Below are 24,061 nucleotides of genomic sequence, written 5' to 3' on the forward strand. Positions count from 1 at the left end.
AGAAAAACCACCACATAGAATAAAATGACGAGGTTAATATAATAATGTTCTGCTAAATAAGAAAATCAATACGCGTTCAATAAGAGTGAGCACTTGAAGCAAAAGAAATTTCACATATTTTGTTACTTATAACTTGGTTTTAATATGATTTTAGAACATATAAACAGTATGAATATTGTTTTGAAATTTAATACCTACATTCTGAAACTGAACACAGGAACCAGTTTCTGCAGGGTCTTCAGACTTCTTAGAAGTAGCCAGGCAACTTTCAGTTTTGGGAGCTGGTTTACCCAATGCTGCAGGCTTGATGAGTTTTGTCTCAGATAAGATTTCTAAATAATGTAGACAATAGATAAAAACACCACAAATGCAAACAAAGTTGAATGTTGTGTTCAGCAATTATGTAGGAATAAGATAAATGAGGATCTCAAAAAGGCTGGTGTATAACACTGAACTCAGAACTGTTGTCCATAATCAATATTCATCTCAATTTGACACAGACTGCTAATGGACCTAAGAGTCATGCCAAATGACAAATGGAGCTAAATAAATGGGAGAATGTGGATTGGGATAATTTTAAAGCTTTGCTACTTTTGAATAAATTATTCTTTTAAAAGTTCACAGCACTAGCAAGTAAGAATATCTAAACAATAAAAGAGCAGCTAATAACTTTATAAAGCACTTTAGTTGAAATTATGTGTACTTTCAAAGCATGCTTTTTATAAGTGTGTATCAAGATATTACAGTATTAATGGAATAATATATATCACATGGAAACTTTATAACAGCTAGTCAAAACTGATATAAAAAGATAAAATTAGTCCACCAGCATGGCTCAGTGGTTGACCGTTGACTTATAAACCAAGAGGTCATGGTTCGATTCCTAGTCAGGGCACATGCCTGGGTTGCAGGCTGGATCTCTAGTTGGGGGTGTGCAGGAGGCAGCTGATCAATGATTCTCTCTCATCACTGATGTTTCTATCTCTCTCTCGCTCTCCCTTCCCCTCTCTGAAATCAATAAAAACATATTTTTTAAAAAATATAAAATTATAATACTGCTCTACTACCCTGACAATATATATTCGATTAGAAAAAAATGTAATTACTGTATATTCTGCTCAAATTTTCAGCTTTTAAGGTAGCTTGTAAACCACAAACAGTAGAAATAATTCTAAGGCAAATAAATTCAGTTAGTAATAAAAAAATTTAAGGGAAATACCTACAAGAGATCTTGAGGTCCACATTCAAATGCTACAGGTTCTGCGCTGAACACTCAGTAAACATTATCTGACTGCCTTCGAGCGGTGATTTTTAACCTTTATCATCTCATGGCACACATAAACTAATGACTAAAATTCTGTGGCACAACAAAAATATTTTTGCTTATCTGCCAAAAAATAGGGTATAATTGTGATTCATTCATACCAGATGGCTACTGTTGTGTTGGCTGTTGTCACTTTTTAATTTAACAATCTAAGGGAAAAGAGATCAGTGCCCCTGACTAAATAGTCAGGTATTACATGGTTTAAAAATTCTTGAGGCATATGGGTTGACAATCACTACCTTCTCTAAGATTAAAAAAAATATATATATATGTACATATATATATATTTTTACATATATAATTTCTTCAAAATGCTAAATTTTTAAGTCTAAAGTTTACTTTTTTATTAAAAGTGAAATACATGGTTATTAAAGATCTGGAAAATAAAGAAAAGTCTAAAGAAGAAACAAGCCACCAATAGTACCTCATGCAAAGATTCCAATCTTTTCCTAGGCATACAGACATTTTCCTTATAGAATAGTAATCATGTTTAACTGGACTACTTTAATTAGAAGGTTTTTTGGAGAAATTTCTGAAAGCATTTACTAAGAAATTGCTTGAATCATTGGAAAAGCAGGCATTAATCCTTCCAAATCCAGAAAGGCCCATTCATGTGGCCAATGAATGGGGTGTGATCTGCTGGCACTGTGATTCTCTCTAGGACAGGGCAGCCAACCAAGAGTGGCAGGTGGATCTTGTTCAAGCTGTGATCAGTCATTGCTTTTATACCAGAACTCTCCCTAGGTTCTTAATTTTGATTTTGCTAAGTAATTATTTTCAACGATGATATGTGGACAGTATTTTCTCTCTTTATACATGAAAGAAAACTTACTTGGATATAAAATTCAAACATGAAAACATTGCAGAATTTGAAATTCATGAGCCCTTCTTGAAAAAACAATGGATTATGAAAATTCAGTCAAATAAGAAAGCAATCAAAATAATTCCAGAATGAAGAAGCTATGGCTAAAGGACTGGTGAAAAGCATTCAATCTCTTTAATAATCAAAACCAAGATCTAAATTCAAAAGCTGAGGGAAGTTACAGATGTAGGAGAGACTATAATAAATATATCTTGAACAAGTAAAAATTAAACCAACAAAACTGGGTAGGAGGCGTGTGAGTGGGGGATCTAAGAGTCTTATATTTCATAGAAGGGAAAACTAATAATGTATAAAATTTTAAAAAAGAACAACACAGTTTTAACCTTTGAGAGGTTTTCATTATGTATTTTCTTAAAAGGGATCTTTTGGGAGACAATATTTCTTAGGATGGGGTTTCTTTTTCTCTTTACAGATTTGAGTAAAACCAAATCTAATATTTTATTATAAAAGAACTTGTAAAATGTGATCTTATTGTTATAGTGTGTTTTGTCCACTTATCCATAAGTCTGCCTCTCTCCTGCCTTCCATTTACTCATGCTGCCTTCATCTCTAAGTACATATGTAGTGAGAGGCATGGACCAGTTGTTTCTGGCTCAGTTATTGCTTTCTTCTTTTTACTCTTCTGTATTTTTTATTTAAATAGTGAACAACTCTTCCTTTCATGACAATAAAAGTATTAGTCTCAAAATAAAAGCACAAGAGTTAACAGAAACCTAACTCTGTCCTGGACAGTCATCTCCCTGGACATCATGCCACTGCGGGTGGCCATGTGGTCAAAGTTCTGGCCAATAAGATGAAAGCAAAACTTTCCTACATGGAGCTTCTAGAAAAGTGCCTGCTTTCCTGTTTAAGAGGTTGACGATTTAACTGGCATGCACCTTCTACCTTTTACCTTTCCTCACGACAAGACTGGAGGCTGAATAACCATCTTATGATAATGAAGACAAAAGTCAGGATTCTGCAACAGCAAAGAAGGGATCTGGTTTTTTGCACAGCTCTGAACTGTGTATCCCTGGCTTCTTTGTTACAAGAAAGAGAAAAGCCTTCTGTTTGGAGAGCCCCAGTAGTTGGGCTTCCTTTTCCTCTTAACCGATGTTGATCCCAAGTACATGCTCTAGACTTTCTGTGCACAACTCTCCATCTCAGAACCTGCTTCTTGGAGAACCCAACCTGTGACAACTAACAACCACCCTAAAGGAATTATAGTTATGAATAAAAATAAAATTGACTTGGGCAATTTTTTCAATAAAAAGATGGATAAAATAATCATACCTAATAGTCTAATAAAAAAAAAGTAGCTTGGTATAAAAATAGGCAGCCATAGTTCATCATTGTACTTTAATGTAAGTTTTAGTGATGTGTTTTATTTTTACCTTGGTATTCATAAATACTATAAAATTTTGAAATAAGTACTCATAAAAATATTGTTGCCTTCATCTATCAACCTCTATATCACCTCCACGTTTCTTTTCCATGTTCTGTGACATTACTTTTGTCTTCACTCAGTTTAATAACTTCAACATAGTCAGAGTAATACTTTCAAACCCCTGGCTTTTGGTTCCTTAAACTTCTCTCCACCTCAGCTACTCACTCCCATGAGGCAGGCATACTCCAGGACTTTTTTCCAATCACTACCAAATCTCTGTCTTAGGCATTTACTCTCTATCAATCCTATCTCCTACCTCCCGCCCCACTGGGACTCACAGTTTATTGATTGATTCTACCTGTTTCAAACTGTATCACACCCCTTGAAGTCACTTCTTCCTTCATTACCTTCTTGGTCCTCTCTCAGTTCATTGTACTCATTTGGCAAAAAAACACTCCCCTTGGTAAATTCAGCTATACAACCAACGAATACCGCCAATTATGCAGCAACAAAGCCATGCACACACAAATACACAAACACACACATGCCCCCTACCTTGTCTCAATTTAAATTCATGATCATTAACTTCAAGTGGACTCTCTGCTGCTGGCAGTATAATCCTCTAGGATAACTCATTCACATCTACCCTTCGCTCCTGCAACACCCCTGCCCATCCTCACTGCCAGCTAATGACGCCACTGCATTTTACTTATCAATTCAAAAGGAAGGTGTGGAATGAAGATATCATTTAGGAGGTGTTAGGGGTTCATTTATCTAAAATAAATAGAATAAATAATATTTTTAAAAATTGCATTTTTTTTGCTACAAAATGAATACTCATAAAACATTAATGAAAAATTTTCATACTCTTCTTGTTGATTCTAAAATTTGATAAACATTCCAAGGTCTTTTCTTAATATTAAGTATCAGATCCAATGATATCACCAGCTTAATGTTCCACACAAGAGTAAGACAAAAGAGAACAAGAAAAGACTTCTTAGGGGAAGGGATTAGGGGTTCCTAGGTTAGGAACAGCAGGATGCTTATGTTAATCCAACAGAATCACAGTCCTGTCTCTCCAGGATAGCCAACCCCAACTGCTGTTCTTCACTCTGACATAGGTCAGCCCTAGCCTTTCCACCTTACGTGCGCAGGCTGCAGCAAAAGAACATTCACAAAGGCAGGAGGAGAGAGTCTTTGATGCCTAAAACGTTTCAAACACGGACATTCCTTGGAGATACTGAGGGTTTGGCTCCAGACCACTGTGATAAAGTGAATATTCCAATAAAGTGAGTCGTAATCTTTTTTGCTGGTGGAGGGTCTTGCCCTCCATTGTTAAAAAACATAACCTCTGTGAAGCTCCATAAAGCAGAGCGCAATAAAATGAGGCATGTCTGTATAGTCCAAGTGGTCCTGAAATGGATAGCTGTAGGGAAAGGCAAGGAAAGGTACTGTAAGCTAGAAATAAATTTTCCACGAGGATCATTCTGGTAACTATCGCCATGTAACAACGATGAAACTGGTCAACTACTCAATTTAACCACAGAGAAAAGGACAGAAAGCTTCTGGCTCCATTACTGCTTCCCTTTCCCAATGGGGTCTACAGGCAGCAGGAATGTTGCTCTGACCTGAACATTTCTATTTCTTTTAATAGCTGCATGGGCTCCAAGTTGAAAATTACCTTTCCAACTGTCGATATAAATGACTACATTTGGAAATAACAGAGGCACCGTGATGTACAAAAATATGCAATATGTGGTAAATAAAACATCCTGCCTCTCCAAGTCTATATTGAACTAATGTCTAGATAATCTCTCTGTGAACCTTTATTTGTAGGTTGCCATTGCATTCTGAATTTATAGCTCTTCTCTGGTAAACACTGGCTATTACAGAGCAAACCAGATGAGGAGGTTTGACTCTCCTATCTTATATTCACTTCCCATATTTTCTGTTCTCACTCAGGAAAACCCAGAAGTAATGATGAAAAACCTCCTATGAATTGAATCTTTCAGAAACAGAATGTGTATCTTAAGGTTAATTCTTTTCTATGAATAAGGAAAGTTCAGAGAAGAAGAGAAGGAAACAGGAAAAGGAGAGAACAAGGAAAGTAAAATAATACACTACAGGTGACCCTTGAACAATATAGGGATTAGAGGTGCCAACTCCCCATGCAGTCAAAAACCTATGTATGATTTGACCCCCCAAAACTTAAGTACTGATAGCCTACTGTTGACTGGAAGCCTTACTGATAACATAATCAGTCAACTAACACATATTTTGTATGTTTTATGTATTATATACTGTATTCTTACAGTAAAGTAAGCTATAGAGAAGAAAATGTTAAGAAAATCATAAGGAAAATACATTTACAGTATTTACTGAAAAAAATCTGCATATAAGTGGACCTGGGAAGTTCAAACCCATGTTTTAGGGTCAATTCTATGATGAAAAGAGTATATGATTACCTTTTTTCCTAGCTTGATTTGAGGGGGGAACAGACCTCACATTTTTGCTTCTCATGTCCTTTGAAGCTTTCCTTTCAAGAGCAGAGGATGTCCTGAATGGTGAAGTGGGCTTTCCATAGCCCGAGCTCCTCACTGATGCATATACTCCACTCTGGGGTTTTCTTTTAGGTAAAGGAGGTGCACTTCTGGCCTTCTTGTATGGTACTTCTTTACCAATTACAGCCCCTTCTGCAGAACTGAGCTGAGATCTAAAAGTCTGCACACAACAAGTACACACTCTTTAGCACTTCAATGAATTTCAACTACAGTAGTAAATAAAGATATTTAACAGATGGCAAAATCATAGTGATTGCTGAATAACATAGTTTGCTGAAGGCAAACCACTACATTGAAGTTCTCTAAGTCTAATTCAACAGAATTTTAGTATTTTGCCGCACACCTTCAAAGTCAGGAATAAAAGAAAGCAACTAGCGTAACAAAATAAGCCCGCCAGAAAACTGTGTGTAATTACGAGAATGAACATGGGGGAGGACAAGAGGAACATATTTTGAAATGACATAAAATCTTACTTTTCCCTCTAGATTTCTCAAGATAAAACAGTACTGATACTCTGCCTGATTCCACAAAGAACTGAAGATGGTTTACGATAAGTACATAACTCAAAATTGTAAAATAAAAATAAAATATTGGGATCATGAAACTATAAATCAGAATAGGTCAAGAAACGAGGAAAAAGGAACAATGAAATACAAGTTTCTCAACAGTTTCTAATAGCATTTATACCAAATACCAACTTAACCTACTTTTGCAGAACATAGAACATGGACTATTAGAAAGATTGAATGAAGAGCACTAGAATGATAAATTTTATTTTCTTATGCTACTCAAATTCTGGACTATGCTTACTAAACAACAACAACAACAAAAAAGTAAAAGATGGCTTCTAAAACAAAGCTAATGCCAGAGAGGTGTTTTTGAATTTGGGGACTACAGGCTGATGTAATAAATATTGCTCACAAATATCCAGGATCTATGTGTAGGCTGGTAAGTAATCAGTCCCACAAGCTTAAGAAGTACTTATGTATCAAGAATACTTATATAACTTTATGCAACTTCATTTATCAATATGTGAAATTAACTTACTTTCTTTATTTTGTCATCCTGAGGTAATACTGAAGGACCAACAGATAGTTTTTTCCTCAAAATATCGAGGTACATTTTATCTATATATTCCTCTGAAGTGTTTACTCTCGGACAGCTATTTTCTATACTTTCATTTCTTATTTTTTGCAAAACTACATTCTCTTCATTTTTGCCAAAAAATTGGTTCACATCTTGTGGCTCTTGATACACACTTGGCTTCATCTTAAGAGGCAAAGGGCTTACAACTTCCGTTTCTTTACTATCAACCTGTTGCTTATAGCTGTAAAACAAAACAGGACACAGAGAATAAACCTTCAATGACTCCTCAAATATGAGTTTTATTGATATATATACACATACATGACATATACATATTCAATATGTGTAACTATTCAAATTAGGTCATCAATGTTAAATACATTATCTACAATTCTGGTCAACAGAGTATACTCACATAGTATCACATAATTGTTTTGAATTTGGGTGGTGGGCACACAAAGCAATATACAGATCTTGTAACACAGAAACCCACACCTGAAACCTATTATGTTCATATTAACCATTGTCACCCCAATAAATTTAATAAAGTATTATTTAAATAAAAAAAAAAATTGATGAGTTTTGCCTTGACAGCGTGTCTCAGCGGTTGAGCACTGACCTATGATCCAGGAGATCTCAGTTCGATTCCTGGTCAGGGCACATGGCCAGGTTGCAGGCTCGATCCCCAGTAGGGGGCTTGCAAGAGGCAGGTGATCAATGACTCATCATTGATGTTTCTATTTTTCTCTCTTCCTCTCTCTGAAATCAATAAAGACGTATTTAAAAAAGTAAAGTTCTGAATTTCAAATAATTTTAATGCAGTATAAGGGATTACATGAATGACTCTGAGACCTACTTCAAAGGAAAGCAAAACTAAACAAGACTAAGATTGCTTTTGTATAAGAAAAAATAAAATATGAATTTCTATGTGTATTTTTTATTTATTTTTAAAATATACATCTTTATTGATTTCCAAGAGAGGACGGGAGACAGAGAGATAGAAACATCATTGATGAATCATTAATCAAGCCCACAACCCAGGCATGTGCCCTGGCTGGAAATTGAACAGAGATCTCCTGAATCATAGGTAGATGCTCAACTGCTGAGCCACACCAGCCAGGCACCTATGTGAACTTTTCATAATATATCTTTTAACCATAATATTTTATAAGGTCAACATGCATTTGTGGCAGAAAAAGCATTTTATACATGTCTAGAAAAAACTAAAGTAATCATAATTTATGCCAATGAGGTATAGGATATAAATATTAAAAGGCATAAATTTCATCACAGTATAGGAAAAATTTTAATGTAAAACAGAAAGTCACGAGAACTTTGAAATAAAATCATTTCTGTGGTTTAAAATAGTTAAATGCAATCTAACGTTTCAGACCATTTAGATTTTAAAATATGGAAAATGTCCCTTGAAATGTTCTAAATGTGGTTAAAGATTAGCATATTATGGGGGCTCCAAGAATATGGATATTGTTATTTTCAAACTACTTAATCACGGTCAATTAGGCCATTTAATTTTATAATGCATAAAATAAGATGAAAGGAAAGTTTGAGAGGCTACCATTTCCATATAAAGTAGATTAACTTCTCAGTAACTGTTAGAAGCTTCTTCTAAAGTAGATGGAATCATCTGAAAATAGTTCTTTCATTTTTCATGTAGCAAAACCTGGTCAGATGTTCATCAAAACTGTTTCCTGCTTTTGCTGTGTACAGACTAAACTACATTTCCTTTCTACCTTGCATCTGGATGGGATAATTTACTAGTTCCTGCCTTTAGAATGTGAGTGCTATGGTGATAAGAAGCTAAAATATATGTCATTAGCTTAATGGTTGGGTTTTGAGTGGCAAGGAAACTGATACTAGAGGCTGGAGAGGTGGCAGCCCATGTTTCACAAAACTGTCACCTACAATAGTTTACAAGGCGACCACATGCCTATTGAGTCGGGGTACTAAGAGAAATGGCCAGAGAAAACAGAGTTTTTAAGTGCAAGATACTGTGGCTACTTTGACAAGATATTATAAGAAAGAGATGAGCTCAAGTCAGGATGGGAAGGTTTGTAAGAAGAAATCAAAGGGAAGAAAGTCTAGAAACTCAGGGCCTCCTGGGTTCACTTTCTGCGTCTAGATTCAAACAGTAAGATTTGGCACTGAAAAATGCTATGAGATAGCAAAATTTCGTGAGACTTCTCAGTTGATAAAACTGACTCAAGCCCTTGGCAAAGATCATATTAAAGTTGTCATTTTCACATGTAAGGTCATTATTCCTAATAATATCCAGGCAGCTGCAATTAAATCAAGAGGAAAACACACACACACACCACAGAGGGACAAGGAAACAAAGATTTAAACACAGAGGGACAAGGAAGATTTAAAACCTTTGTCTAGAAAAGAATTTTGTATAGTTACTGGCACATGGGACTTACTGGAACCAAAAAGATCAGAAGCCTACTAAACTTTCTGAAGGAATTCTAATGCCAAAGAAACCACAACCTTATTTATTTTTTAAAATAAAATAAATATTTTTAATTTATTTAAAATAAATAAATAAATAAATAAAAAGCAGTGACTGTTTGGGGGTCTTAAAACCACCTGTAGGGAGGAAGTGAACTGAGAAAGGAGTACACCCTCTCCAAGATGGGCACACCTTCCCTGCAAAACTCACTTCAGGGTGCCCAAGGGCGACAAAATACAAGAAAAATCCTCCAAGGAGTGGAACCAGGAGCTATATGGAACAATGTATTTATAGGGTAGTTCCTCCTTAAGAGCAGAATAATGGCCTAATTAAGGAAAATCCCCATTTGCAAGGTGTGTGTGTGTTGTGTGTTGTTTGTGTGTGTGGGGGGGGGAGGGGTCTTTGAAAGGTCTCTCCAATGGATTGTGGATTTCAAGTTGCAGTAATGATTATCACTGTATTTTCCTTTCAGAATGGGAATACGTGTTGCAGTTCCACCATTATATATTGCAATGGTAGGAGACAGTATATAACTTGCCTTTTAAAGTCACTGATTATTAGACAATCAGGAGCCACATTCAAACCTGATGGAGAGGACTGAACTTCACCTGGAAATCTGATGGATACGGCGCTGAGTGGGGCTCTGAGCTGTTTGCTCTGGGGAGGAGAAAAGTGGGTCTGTGCACGAAGAAGAGTAAAAAGGAAATCTGGCTATCGGAAGGGTATATTCTGGCTGAGACTGGCTAGATGCCTACCAAGCTCACTTATTTTTCTTTCTGGGCATACAAGAAAACCGTATTTTCCAGCCCTCTTGGATCTTGTTAGACAGTTCTTATCAATAGAAGGTGAACTAAAGACTAAAGCAATGTAGTTTGTATTGAGGCAGTTGAAAGTACGCTAAACCATCCTTTATCGACTGGGTGGGTGAGTACATGATAACCATAAAACCATGTGTTTATGACAGAAGAAGGCTGCGTCCCACCCTAACCCCACTGACACACATGAGACTATGATGTGAGCAGGAAATAAATTCTCATGATGTTAAGCTATGAAAATTTCAAGGAGTATCTGTTACAGCAGATTTACCGTAGTTTATTAAAGAATTTTTGGATATGTGTAGTAAAATTTATACTAGTGACATTTCTATAATTATTGTTATGCCTTTAATGTAAGTATACTTGTTTTTGGCTTTTAAACACAAATGTAGTAATCTGTTTTAGAATTCACATTACTAAATGCCAACAAAAACGTAAGATGTAGAAAATCTCTTCAATAACACTAACATATCCCCAAACAGCAATGATGAGTAAACACAATCTGCCCTTTAAAAATAATAGCTAGCACTGCAGATCAGTGGAAGAATACTAGACTGAGCATGTAAGCAGATGGATTTAAGCGTAAGCTTCACTGTATCAATTTTTGCTCAACTAGTACAAATGTAGAAACAAGGCCAAGAAATAACTGCAAGTGGATTTCCATGACAAGAATGTAACACAAGAAGGGGCTCAAAATGTGTCTTCTGAAAACATGAATGAATGAATGGATGGATGGATGGATGGATGACAGACTTTTCACAGAAATATTTCATGGACATCAAAGATCTGACAATGTAACTGGTTAAACATGTGGACTTCCTGTGTACTTTGGTCATAGTCATATGACTTTGGGCAATTTATTTAACCTCTTTTAGGCTCAGTTTTCTTATGTATGAAGATAATAATGGAATATACTTCATGGAGTTGCTGTAGGATTAAATAAAACAGTGTATGTAAAGAACTTTGCACAGTACTTGGCCCACAGTAAGCATGTGATAAAAATGTTAGCTGTCATCATCATCACCTGCTTCCTGTGAGAGCTCCATGACTAAAGTGAGTTTACTGTGGCTTCATCACTTGAATGATGGGGATTAAGGATGCCTATTCGTTATAAAACCACATGAGATAATGGATGTGACGCTGAATGCAATATACAAATGCAAAGCTGTTTTATGACAAGCTTATTGTGATGTGCTATTCTGTGTGTTGGAGAACAACAGTGAGGTCTCACAAGCTTCCACTAAATGTACCAGAGCTGGAGCATTTTCATGAAGCCCATTTCTCTTGTGCCCAAATTCACCCTGTGGAATGATGGCCAGTCTATAACTAATTACAAAACTAACTGGTTTATAAACAAGTAAATCTATGACTCATATACAGAATAAAATTCATCTTCCGTCTCTTCATTCAAATCAACTGTCCCTGAGCTATTTAAAGCTGAAGAAATTATATTTTTCAGTAAAGCTTCAAGACTACTTAATAGCATTAACATTTTTAGTAGCATCTATTTTTTTAAATTTTAGCACTAGAAGAATTCTGATGAACTCATTGAGAAAAAAGTAATTTTAAAAGAAGAGATCTGTGACTCATAGGTAGACACATACAAGTCATATATTAACCATTCACTAGGAATGATTATGAAGAACAAATGATTCTACAAGTTTCCAGTGACAAAACAACGAACAACTTGCACAATCCACTTAAAAAAATCTCATACCTCACAGGTTGTAAATCCAAACCAGAGGAATCTATTCTGATAGGTTTCATCAGCTCCTCTACTGTCGGCAGATCTAAGGAGAAAAAGTTAAAATAGCAACCAAAAATGTTAGGTCACTTGCTTAATTTAATGTCTCATACCAACAAAATTACATTTTCTCTGATTAACATAGTTAACAAAATGACACAAACAAGAAACCCAATTTCCCACTGTAAACTTATACCAAGACAACCTCCTTTGATATTTATATTTGCAATATATATATAACTATATATTTGGTGTATATATATGTATATATATCAAATATATGTGTATGGATATATTCACACACACATTTATCTGCTAAAAATGTATTTAGTTGATCCCAAAATACTGTTCTCTATTTAAAAAATAACTTTAGTATATGTACATGGAAAAGATTTTAAAATGTGAAAAACACAAGTAATTTCTTAATTTGGTGAAGGCATATTAGAAAATAAACTGAATTTTATTCAGCTCTAACTTTATAGTTGAACCACTGGTTTCCAGATTTCATCTGAACAAACCCTTTAAATAAATTCAGAGATTGAGAAACAATCACTACAGCAAATTGTATCTAAATTACACTAAATGGGAAACTGTTCAGAGAGGGTCTCAAATAGCTTTTACCAGATTCTGTTGTAGAGATGTTTTTGGAAGACTCTTCATTTTCTTGAAGATGACCTTTCTCTGAGCTCTTGGTATTTTCCACGGCAGTATTCTCAATTCTTTGTTCATCGGCATCTCCCAAGGAATGGGCTATATGACAATAAGCCTGATGTAGAGCTTCAATGTCACTATTGCTTTGTCTATAAGAAACACCTGTTAAAATAAATGTATCTCCAGTATAATCACACAAATACATGAGAAATAGAAAATATTAATATCATCCCTTAATCTGTGAAGAATGGTGAACGAGACTGTAGGACAATGATGACATTATAAAGATAGAATGTTAAATACAAAACCAGGTAGTATGTAGGCATGGCTTACCCGTATAAAATCACAGCAGCCTCAGTAACTCTAGAGCAAGGTGAGATGTGTCCTAACCCGGTAACTACACAATCTGACTCCACAAGTTATCGCCCCCTTTTCCTACTACCCTTAATTAAACCCTCTGCATTGGATAAAACTTTTCCTATATTGCCCGAACTGACACAGTCATCTCAAGGATTCTGTCTCTCCCTTGCCACCACCATTCTCTTTCAGCTTCCCTGTGCCACCAAGCAGCAGTCTGCATTTCTTCAACTGAAATTCACTCCTCTAACTTTGAAATTCAGTGTTCCAATATCCTGCTAAAGCTGCTGTAGTGAAAAACAATTTCCTAGTGGCCAAATCCTGTCATCTTTAGTTCTCTTCAACTCTGTGAGACTTCTGGCACTGTCCTTTTGCTGGGATTTGTTCTGCATCCCTTCTTATTCTTCCTGCCAACCTGATGGCTGCTTCTCCAGCTCTTATGGTGAAGTGGCTCATCTCAGGGCCCCATCTTTAGCCTTCTTTGTAAAACCAACTCCTTCTCCCTCCCTTCCTCCCTCCCTCCTTCTCTCTCCCCTTCCTCCCTCCCCTCCCTCTCTCTTCCCTTCCCTCGTCCTCCCTTCCTGACTTCATCCATATCTGTTTTTTGCCCTTATTTTTTTCTGAATAAAGATATTTAGATCGTTCTGTAAGTAAATCACATCTAACATACCCTCAACTGAGTTTATTATATTCCCCAACAAAACTTGTTTTACTACCAGTATTTCCTACTTTAGCTGAGGGGTCATTATTCACTGTGCCACCCAAAACAGAACACTTGATGTCACTGTTCACTCTTTATTCCATTAACTTTCTCCTCCCAACAATAAGTAAATTTTGAAAAGAAAAGAATTCGAGGAATCTAATGAAAACAGTGATCAAATATTTTTATGAGTATTTCTTACTCATTTTGTAACTTTCTTTACTAACAGTGGAATTTTAAAAATTAGAGAAAAGAGTCATAGAAAAGTGGCAAAGGGGAGAGACACGGAATGAGCCGTCTTCTTCCCCTTCGATACCCATGATGGATTACTTCATGCTTAAAAGCACAATAGTATATGCAACCTCATCGTCCTCTAATAAACTGTAAGTTGTATAGTATACAACTCTAAGGGGCTATTTTTAACTCTAAACACAAGAGGCAGCCAAATGCCACACAACAAGATTGTGTAAGAATGCCTCACAATGGGATTTCTTTCCATCCTAAGCTTCAGGTTACCACTGCTATTTGGAGAGCCCAATAAATAATAGATTTGCTTAAATAAATTAAAAACAAAAAAGGGGGATATGTTAGAGCAAATTAAGATTTAAGTGTCAAGTGGCAGGGATTTTTCAATAGTACTTGAGGAAAAGATCATGCCTGTTAAGGTAAGCCCAACTCTTCCTCGAACTATCTGCCAGGCTGAGCAGCCTGACTGAAGGAGAGAATTAATCTTTAGGAAGGAAGGAAAAAGGCACAGGTGGTATTTTTTCCCCTTCTCTACAGAAATATCAGAATACTTAAGTTTCTGCTGAGTACATATAAAAGAAATGACCCCGATGTTAAGTAGCACAGTGGTACTGAAAACTCATACCTAATTTATCAGGTGTGAGGTGTCAAAAAGAAGAAGTTCCAGGCTTTAAACCAACAGTAGAGCAAACGTGCAAAAAACCAAATGGCCTAAAAGTTACAAATTAGAAACAGAGGATAGAGAGTTATTAGGGGCTTCTCAGGAAACAGAGCAGGGGGAAGATCCTTTTCTCCTAACTTGAGTCATTAACCCAAGTGATATTAAATATCTCAGAGTCATGCACATTAACTTTTTTCATGCATTTTATGAAGAGAAAAGGCCTGACCACTCTGCTTTTTACATTAAAAAGAGTATGTAGTTATTTTATATATTACCAGAAGACAAAAGCTCCCTGTATTTTTCCACTTAAGAAAGTTGAGACAGGTCAAAGGCTATTTTGCTGAGGCAACCAACAGTCAGGTTGTGGAGCAATACTGTCACCTTGTGACGGCTCCAGTCATGCAGCCATAGCACAAAATGGAACCTACCCATGAGAAACAATATATAAGAAATGAAAATATGTGAAAGGCTAGATCTGGCCTGGTGTTAGGAAAACCTCACTTTTATAGATACCAACCTTTTAATACAATAAAACACAAAGAATTTCGTAAGTATTATTTTTAAAAGATGATCTTTGACAATGTAGCACCTAATCTAAGCCTACTTAATCCTGGAAGAAGCATGGTTAAAAAAAAACAAAGAAAACAAAAAACTCCACTGATCTTTTCAGTTCTTAAACCAAGTTCAGTCACATAGTTGCACACTAGATCTCCATATAATTATTATATATGTCACTACGTATTATATATAAATGAAGTCAACTAGTCATAAAACAGTACACATTTAGAAAATGTTGAGTTTTTCAAACATTTTTACCTGTTCCTGTCATTTCATTATCAGCTACTTTAGGCAGGACCTTTGGCACAGTTGTTGGTCTATGCTGTTCATCAAGGTTGACCTCTGCAACAGAGTCTAATGAATCATGCAGCACCACTGGAACAACATATAAGAAAAGATATTAGTAATGTAGAGAAATTTGTATGGTTTCTTTAAGAAAGTATTTTAATCACATGCAATCCATATAAAAACAAAGATAAATATTTACATATAAAGAATATATAACCATGTATCTATGGTTATGGACATTAAAACAATATTAATTCTTCTAATCCATGAACATGTAATATCTTTCCATTCCCTGTGTCTGCTTCAATTTCTTTCATTGACATTTTGTAATTTTCAAATGTCAATACAAAATTTTGCCATTTTGTACATATTTATTACTTCCTTGGCTAAATTTATTCTTAGGTATTTTATTCTTTCGGATGTTCTTTTAAATTGGATTGTTTTCTTTTATTTTGGTGTCAGGGTGATCCTGGCCTCATATAATGAGTTTGGAAGTATTCCTTCTTGTTCTTTGAGTTTTAAAAAATTGGCATTAACTCTTCTTTGAACGTTTGGTAGAATGCACCAATAAAGCTATCTAGTCCTGGACTTTTAAAAAAGAAATGTTCTTAAATATAACAGGAAGGATTCAAGATAGGCAGAAAAGATAAATTACTGAGACAAGCTGTGAACTTTAATTCATGAGAGATATTAAAAAACAAGTACAGGTAGTGATTTATTCAAAATTATTTAGATGCAATTCTGAACAATTTTTTGCCAACTAAAATACATAAATATACATAATATTTACCATTGGCCAGCATGCCAGTTTTCTCTTCTTCCTAAATTAAAGGTAGAAAAGAATCATATCATTTAAAATCAAAGTTATGTAAAATGACCACAATGGCAACAGTAACAGAACTTGAAAGCCAGTGCTTCAGTCCGTTATGAAAAGACCAGGAAAGGTTCTTTCTAGGTTTCTTATCATCCTCATTCACTAATAATTCTACAAGACTAGAGACTGTAGCTGTTGGAGAATTTATAGAAGTCTCTTCAGAATCTTGGCAATTACCAGTAATTAATTTAGGCCTTTATAGAAGCCTGTTTAAAGTATCCAATACCATTTGCTCATCTACTTTGCTCAGAAATTCTTGTTTTTTGAACTCCAGAATAACATGTCTATCTCATATAAGATTTCTTCTATTATAACATCACCATTCTCCTCTTATTGTTAAAAGTTGATTAAATATAACTTGCATTCATGGTTTCATCTACATTTTCAGAGAAAATTTTCAAAAAGATGGGCCACCAAATGGTAAAATAGTTGAAATTCATCAATATTATAGGTTCCCTTAGAGTAAGTTTTCGAATTAGTGTCACCTATATTCTCCACTTGGAAAGACAGACAGAATGTAGGATTACCTCGTTTTAACAGAGCTTTATTTCCTTCCTATTTTGACCCTTTCCCAGACAACTCTCTCCTAGGTTTCCATATTTAGGCTGACAAACTACCCTTTCTTAATATACCACACTATTATGCCTTCTACTCACCTATTTATTTTTCATCAAATATTATAATTGCCATATTCCAAGTATAAACCCCATTAAATTTCTAAGGATACTCATCAGATCTCATTAATGTTTGTGCATTTCTAAGTTCATCTTGGTTTTTCCACCCTAACTACGTGATACAGACACCCAAAGACAAAGTACTAGGTAAGAATAAGAAAATTTTCTTAAGAATATTTATTAATACCGGAAAGTGTTCCTTACTTCTTTTTAGAGAGTTCAAAACTTCTAGTCCTAACATGTGGTCCCAAAAGAGACTGTGTCCAGATCGAGACCAATATAATAATGATTGTCCTACCAGTTGCTATTTGATAGTTCAAGGATAAGTTATACCAGGCAGGCAATATGTTGTAGTGCCCTTAACTAGTCTTGGTAAGAACTGAGAAACGAGATAGAGTATAGCAACGCTGAATGTGATGAGTAAGTTAATTCATGATCTCAGCTAAGTAAAACTCAGACACTAGTGTACTACTAGCATAAATACTGAGGGGTATTTATTGTATTCACAAGGAAAACACCTACCAAAGAAAAGTGGAATTTATTATACTTGCTTAAAATTAGATGTGAGATTTAAATTAAGTTTTCAATTTCTAGAGCTTAAGGAAATTACTTGCCAAAAGATATCCTTAAGAATATCATCAACTGCCATATTTCATTAATATTTATACCAAAATGACACCTGAGTTAAGGAAATGCCTGTATGTTAAGAGACCTATAACTTTACAACAATAAGCAAGACTATAAAGAACTCCATATTTTGAGCATTTCAAATAGTGACAGCTAAAGTGGTAAAAGAAGTTTCAAAACTGTCAAATATATAATTGATGTATACCTGTTTGGGTGTATTTATTTCTTCTGATGTGAGATTTCCTTTGGAATTAGTCTCTTCATCTTTAATAGTCAAAGGGGCATCAATATTCTCAACATCTTCAAAATCATCACTGTAATTTTCTGAAGAAAATAATTTTTAAAAACATAAGGATCACATTGTCAAAAGTCAAATTCCAGAAAAAAATTGATTTACAAATGGAAGAATTCTGCTTAAGAATCATTTATTGAAATATTAACATGAAGATAAAAGATTTGTTGGCAAAGATTTAATAATTCAATTTATAACTGTCTTAGTTTTATTTCATTTTTTTGTACTTTCAAGAACTTATAAGAGTATTACATTTTTAATCTTCCATATTAACTGACTAAAAATGTCTAGCACTGCCCAAAAGATTTTATATCATCTTTAAAACAAATTAATTTGTTTTTTAAAGACAATTTTCTCAAATTGCTTACTTATAAAAGGCAGAACTTTTTTGTAAATCTTGACTCATAAAAGGATGGATTTTGCTCATTTTTTTAAGTTGATTTTTTTTTTTTTTGTCTCTTTAGGGTACTCATGAGAGGTCTATCTCTGATACTTCCCTTAAGAAATACTGGCCCTATATGACTTTCACTGTTTCCAAATCCTGGGCACTTCTCAGCTAAAGGCCCAAATTATATCTCAAAGGCTTTGCAGCAGATGGGAAAGATGTGTACATGTTAACATGATGCCATCAGACTATTTATGGGGAAGATAGGGCAAGGACGATTTGGCCAGGATCTAGTTAACGATTTGTAACTTGTTTCTAGTCCTTATGAAGGACTGACTGAGATCTGCAGGCCATAAAAGGGGAACAGCTTTTTCACGGTGGAATCAATCATTCTAGAAAGAAACGCAATCTTACTTTTATTTCAAAAGTTAGATCACATTTTTCAGAAACAGGATAGCCTGATGGGAGAAAGGCTGCATGAGGTACTAGAGAGTCTGCTTCTGGAAAGGCTGTCCTTCAGTCTTCTCTTAGAATAGAGAGGACAACTTGGATACAATTATTAATGAGAATTTGGGAAAAGAGGGTATGGAAGTTAAATAGAGATGCTTCCAGTGAGATCTGCCTACAGAAACATCTCCATTTTAGTTCATTAGGAATATGAGGTTGGAACAGCATGGGTATTGTAACCTAGGTAGATAACCTAGGTTTCTTGGTTAACATCTGTATTTCGGGACGGAGAAGCTCACCTTTGCTTCTCCTCCATATGAGAAAGAACCCTGGGATTTTCTAAATATCAGTAGACACAATTAAATTCACAGTTATTGAGAAATTACTTTATTAGACATTGTTCTAGGTTCTAGGACCACTATAAAAATGAATAAGATTCTAATATTCTAGGTGGGAATCATTGAATTTTGAGTAACCTAAAAGATCAGATTTGCTTAAAAAGAGATGATGTACAAGCGGAAAGGAGGCATGGGAGGGTATGGCAGTGAACTTAGACTATTACTTGGGGTTTGGGATGGTGTTTGTGTGACTGGTTTATACTACTACGAAAAAGTAGTATAAGACACAGTGCAGGTAGTATGACATAGTACTTAAGAGCATGACCAGGAGCCAGAAGGCTTGGATTCACTACTTAGTTCTTCTACTTTCGGCTACAGAACTGTCAGCAATGGTATAATGTTATTTAAAAGTAGACTCTAATAAGATAAAGATGCATATTGTGAATCATAGGGCAACTAAGAAAAAAATACAACAAAGAGGTATAACAAGCCAAAAGAAGGGATAATGGAATGCTATAAATACTCAATCCAATAGAATGCAGGACAAAAAAGCAATAAACAAAAAAGATGGAAAGATACAAAAACAAACGGCAAAACAGTAAATAACCATTCCAATAAATATATTTTTATAAAATGAGAATTGAAAGTCAGAGATTGTCAGATTGGATAAAAAAGCAAAACCCAGCTATGTGCTATCTATAAGAATCATTTTAAATATTAAAACACAGATACGCTAAAAGTCAAAAGATGAAAAAAGATATACCACTCCAATCAAGCCTTGAAAGTATTTGTCTTGGCTGCACAGATTTCCCTGATCCTAGCACAAAACTCGTTTCTGTCTTCCCAACTGGTTCACTGCCCACTCCCAACAAATAAGGCAGCAGTGCACTTTTAATAAGTTCTCAGTAGCTCAGACCGCAACACAGGCAATTCACTCTACCCGTCCAAAGCTCTTTCTAAGACACTTTGATTTTCCTTTTAATTGTTTTTTTCTTATCAACATCTTTATTAAAAGCTATATTATCTTTTCAAATATTGCAAATTTTAAAAGCAAAGAAATTACCTGGCAGTTCTTCATGGTTCGATTCATTCTCATGTTTATCTTCAGTTAGTTCTTTATTACCTTGATTACTGGAAAAATATTTACTTAATTTAGCATTACATGTTAATAATACATTTCCATGCAATCCTTTGTATATTTTTTAAAATCTCTAACATTATGTATTTCTTCTCACGTATTCTTACTCTATCAAAAGCAGAAAATTTGGGAGCTATAAGGAAAACGTTTTGAAAATAAAGGTTTCTTAAAGCTTAATTGTAGTTGACAAAATAATACAAAGAAAAAAATGACGTATTTTTAAACTTTATAGATAAATGTGTGCATTTACATGTCTCAGGATCCAGGTGTCCTTCCTACACTAAAGATTAGGAATTGACCATAAGCTGTGAGAACCAGTGAAGTCTAGAAGGAAGCCAGAAAAAAATGTCAGAGTCATCATTTACATGCTAACAAGGAACTTAATCCTGAAATAGGAGCGGAATAGGAGCCTTAAACCAAGAGAAACTCAGCAAGGTGACAGAGAAGCTTGAGTATGTCCAATTTGCACTAGATATATTAGTTCAGATACTGCTTTCTTTCAAACCCAGGAATCAGTTCTACCTTTTTCAATCCATCAATCCTGTCTTTAGTGAGATTAGAAGTCCAAAAAATTATAAAACTATATTAATAGCAGAAAACAATATTGCATACTCAGTACTATGCTGTACTCTGACTAGTCTGTTTTGGAGCAAAAATATCAGTATTTAAGAATATTAAGAATCAGAAAAAAGTTAAGAAATATTGCAAAAGGCAGAAACTTGTGACTAACATACCTGTACATGCTTAATCTATGTTGTCACTTGGGAAAGGCAATCAACATAGATCTGCTTGTTCCCGCTGGGTATGCCAAGAATGCAAGGCACGGACCCCTTTTCCTAGGTCATTTCTCAGGGTTGTGTTTACAGTGAGCAACTTTGAGAGATGAAGCAGTTTCTGCCCAAAGAGAAGGCTTGTTTCCACTCTACTATAAGGCAGTAGATTCCCTACTCTCAGCGACAGATCCTCTCCTGTAAAGCAACCCACCACATGTACAGACAGCCATCATCTTTGTGTTGCCTCCGTGGGCCTTATGGGGCATAGGGAACCAAGGCAAATAAACTTGACACTCAGGTACTGAACTGCTTTTGTTGTGAGAAATAAAGCCCTTTGTTTCTGGCCCAGGAATCGTGTATCTATTATCAGCATCCATAAAACTGGCAGGCTAACTTGTTAACTCCCAAGTAGGGTAAAAATCTCAGAGCCTACACAGTCACTGCTTTGTCCACCATCTACAAGAAACTAAGCATCATGAGAACAGGCACTCTAATAATCAGACGTTACGATTCTCCTGACCCTTAATATAATTATAGTTTGGTGTTCTTCAAAACTTAGAATTATAATCTGACTTTCACTTAAAACTTAAAAAATTAAATGATATATAAAACTGAGGAAATTAAAAATATCAGGTTTCACAAAGGTCTTGAAAATGTCAAAGGTCTACCATACTTACAGAGGACCAGCTCAGTCACCTAGGAGGATTTTCAGAATAAATGAGGTTTTCAGATAATCATTAGGGCCAAATATACACAAAGGTAGAACACAGACAAATCCTGTCTTTGTTCTCTGGTTCCCCAACCCTTTTCTGTACCGTTTTTCCCCTGAGTTTATAACAGCTACCTGAACTCTCTTATTTACCTGTGGAAAATCACTTGATAAGTTACCTTCCTAGTAAGGTCTTTCTGGCATTGTGCTGCTATTAGTCTCAATAGTATCTCAGGCATGAAATTTCAGATATCTGGAGGCAGAGTGGGCTCTCGAATACAAACCAATGTATTCTGTTCATATAAAAGAGAAACTCTGACCAACATAATAAACAGAGAATAGAGTTAAAAATAAGAGTCTACTTTTGCCTGTTATAATATTTACCCATTTAGTCTATGCATATACCAATCTTCCAAAAATATAGAAAAACACAAAAATCATTTAACAATTAGTTTATGATGTATTTACATTACCTATGTAAAGCTTTAAATTGTGTGGAGTCATTAGAATCCAATTCCTTATTTAATCTTGAATAATCAATGGAAGATGTTAAGCCTCTCTCAAGTCGGGCAAAAAACTGCTCTTTTTCCTCTTGTTCTTCTAATGTGTCCAATCCCAACCCGAGAACACTATGGCTGAGCTCAGAAACTACCATCTCTAAATGGAAAGTACAAATAATTTCATTAACATATAGAATTTTGATAAAATTAATTTCAATGATGCATTTGACATTATATAGTAAAATTTTTAAAAACATAAAACATACTTTACTTAATCTTTCCCCCACCAATATAGATTTATATTCATAATCAATATGAAAAGTTATACGGCTTCTCTAAAAGTGTAATTGTAAACCTTCTAGGAAGAAATTAAATCTAAGTGCTTCATAAATGAGGTCCCAAGATAGTTATGAGTTAATTTTTGTAAAAATGCTTATTATAAGCATAGTAATTAACCTGTCAACTCATATGTCTCACATTTCTTACCATTTGTTTCTAAGCTGTCAATACTTAAGATAGAGGTTCCACTGCTCTTGAGAAATTGAATCCTTTCAGCAGACTCCTCTTCTATGTCCATTATAGGCTGAGAAGTCTTTTTTGTTTTCAGATAGCTTACATTTGTTCCAAGCCGTTCTAAGGATGGGATTTAATATAGTTAGATATTTATATAAAGGATATTATTTTGAGCACTATGCCAACACCATCATACTATTACACTAATTTTGAGACAGTAGCTATAAAATAAATCTAGTCTATTAAATAAAAAGCCATCAGACCTAAAATTCACAGAAAAAAATTACAAATCTATCTGCAGTGTATCTCAACAGTATTTCAAGATTTTCCATAATGAGGGTGAAGAGAGACATAATTTTAAAAAACTATTTTGAAGCACAGTACTTTATATAGTACACCATTTAAAATGTCATTTAAAAGAATATCTTCTGTCCTATGTGAAGGAAGAGTAGTAAATAACTAGCTGAAATGGAAAAGGGAGACAATTCCAGGTAGAGGGAAGAGGTACATAGGGTCAACAATGGGAGGGGATAACCACATCTGAGGATGCAAAGGGGCAGTGAAGGTGGCCCTAGAGAGTGAGGGTAAGTGCAGGTAGAAATAAGCCCAGAAAAGGAGTTGATGGTTAGACCATGCTCATCCTCACTAGGCCAGGGGTAAGATTTTCTCTTTATTTCAAAAGCACCAGAAAACACTGAAAAAGTTATGTAATATCAAAATTTCTTTATCCTAATAGTACATATATGTTGTAAAAAACTGATATACGGAGAAAGAAAAATTTATTATGTGATAGAAATAAAGATTACAAAAGTATCACTTTTGCTTAGAAGGAGCCTTATTAAGAAGTCACAAACTCTGACTTCAATTTCCTAATTAGTATCCTCTTGGGAAGGGTTTGGAATCTATTGATTTTATGGCTTTGTGTGAATAATGGTTTTTTAGCTCAAACAACTTCCACAGCTGCAGAAACTCAAGAGACAATCTAAAGACATTTCAAGAGAAAACATGCATGCCAAGGTTGGGGTGCTGTTGTGGTGTCTGTCTGGGTCTCACCCTGGCTCCAAAGCTGGAGCAGGGATGTGAC

The 24,061-nt window shown here is 35.0% G+C and overlaps 1 protein-coding gene across 4 annotated transcripts in view; it reads right to left on the reverse strand.

Moving 5' to 3' along the window:
• Positions 1–24,061, reverse strand: part of CEP162 (centrosomal protein 162) — a 54,730-nt gene that overhangs the window by 26,376 nt on the left and 4,293 nt on the right. For all 4 annotated transcript variants that reach the window (XM_016207325.2, XM_016207324.2, XM_016207322.2 and 1 more), the window contains exons 4-14: positions 22,951–23,097; positions 22,438–22,621; positions 20,408–20,475; positions 18,088–18,206; positions 16,498–16,528; positions 15,678–15,794; positions 12,868–13,059; positions 12,220–12,292; positions 7,182–7,461; positions 6,039–6,294; positions 199–332 (exon numbers count right to left, since the gene is read on the reverse strand). In XM_016207325.2, coding sequence (XP_016062811.2) covers positions 199–332; positions 6,039–6,294; positions 7,182–7,461; positions 12,220–12,292; positions 12,868–13,059; positions 15,678–15,794; positions 16,498–16,528; positions 18,088–18,206; positions 20,408–20,475; positions 22,438–22,621; positions 22,951–23,097 — 1,601 coding nt within the window. The remainder of the gene's footprint in view (positions 1–198; positions 333–6,038; positions 6,295–7,181; positions 7,462–12,219; positions 12,293–12,867; positions 13,060–15,677; positions 15,795–16,497; positions 16,529–18,087; positions 18,207–20,407; positions 20,476–22,437; positions 22,622–22,950; positions 23,098–24,061) is intronic.

Source organism: Miniopterus natalensis, chromosome 5, assembly GCF_054644295.1.
Source record: "Miniopterus natalensis isolate mMinNat1 chromosome 5, mMinNat1.hap1, whole genome shotgun sequence".
Lineage (NCBI taxonomy): Eukaryota > Metazoa > Chordata > Mammalia > Chiroptera > Miniopteridae > Miniopterus > Miniopterus natalensis.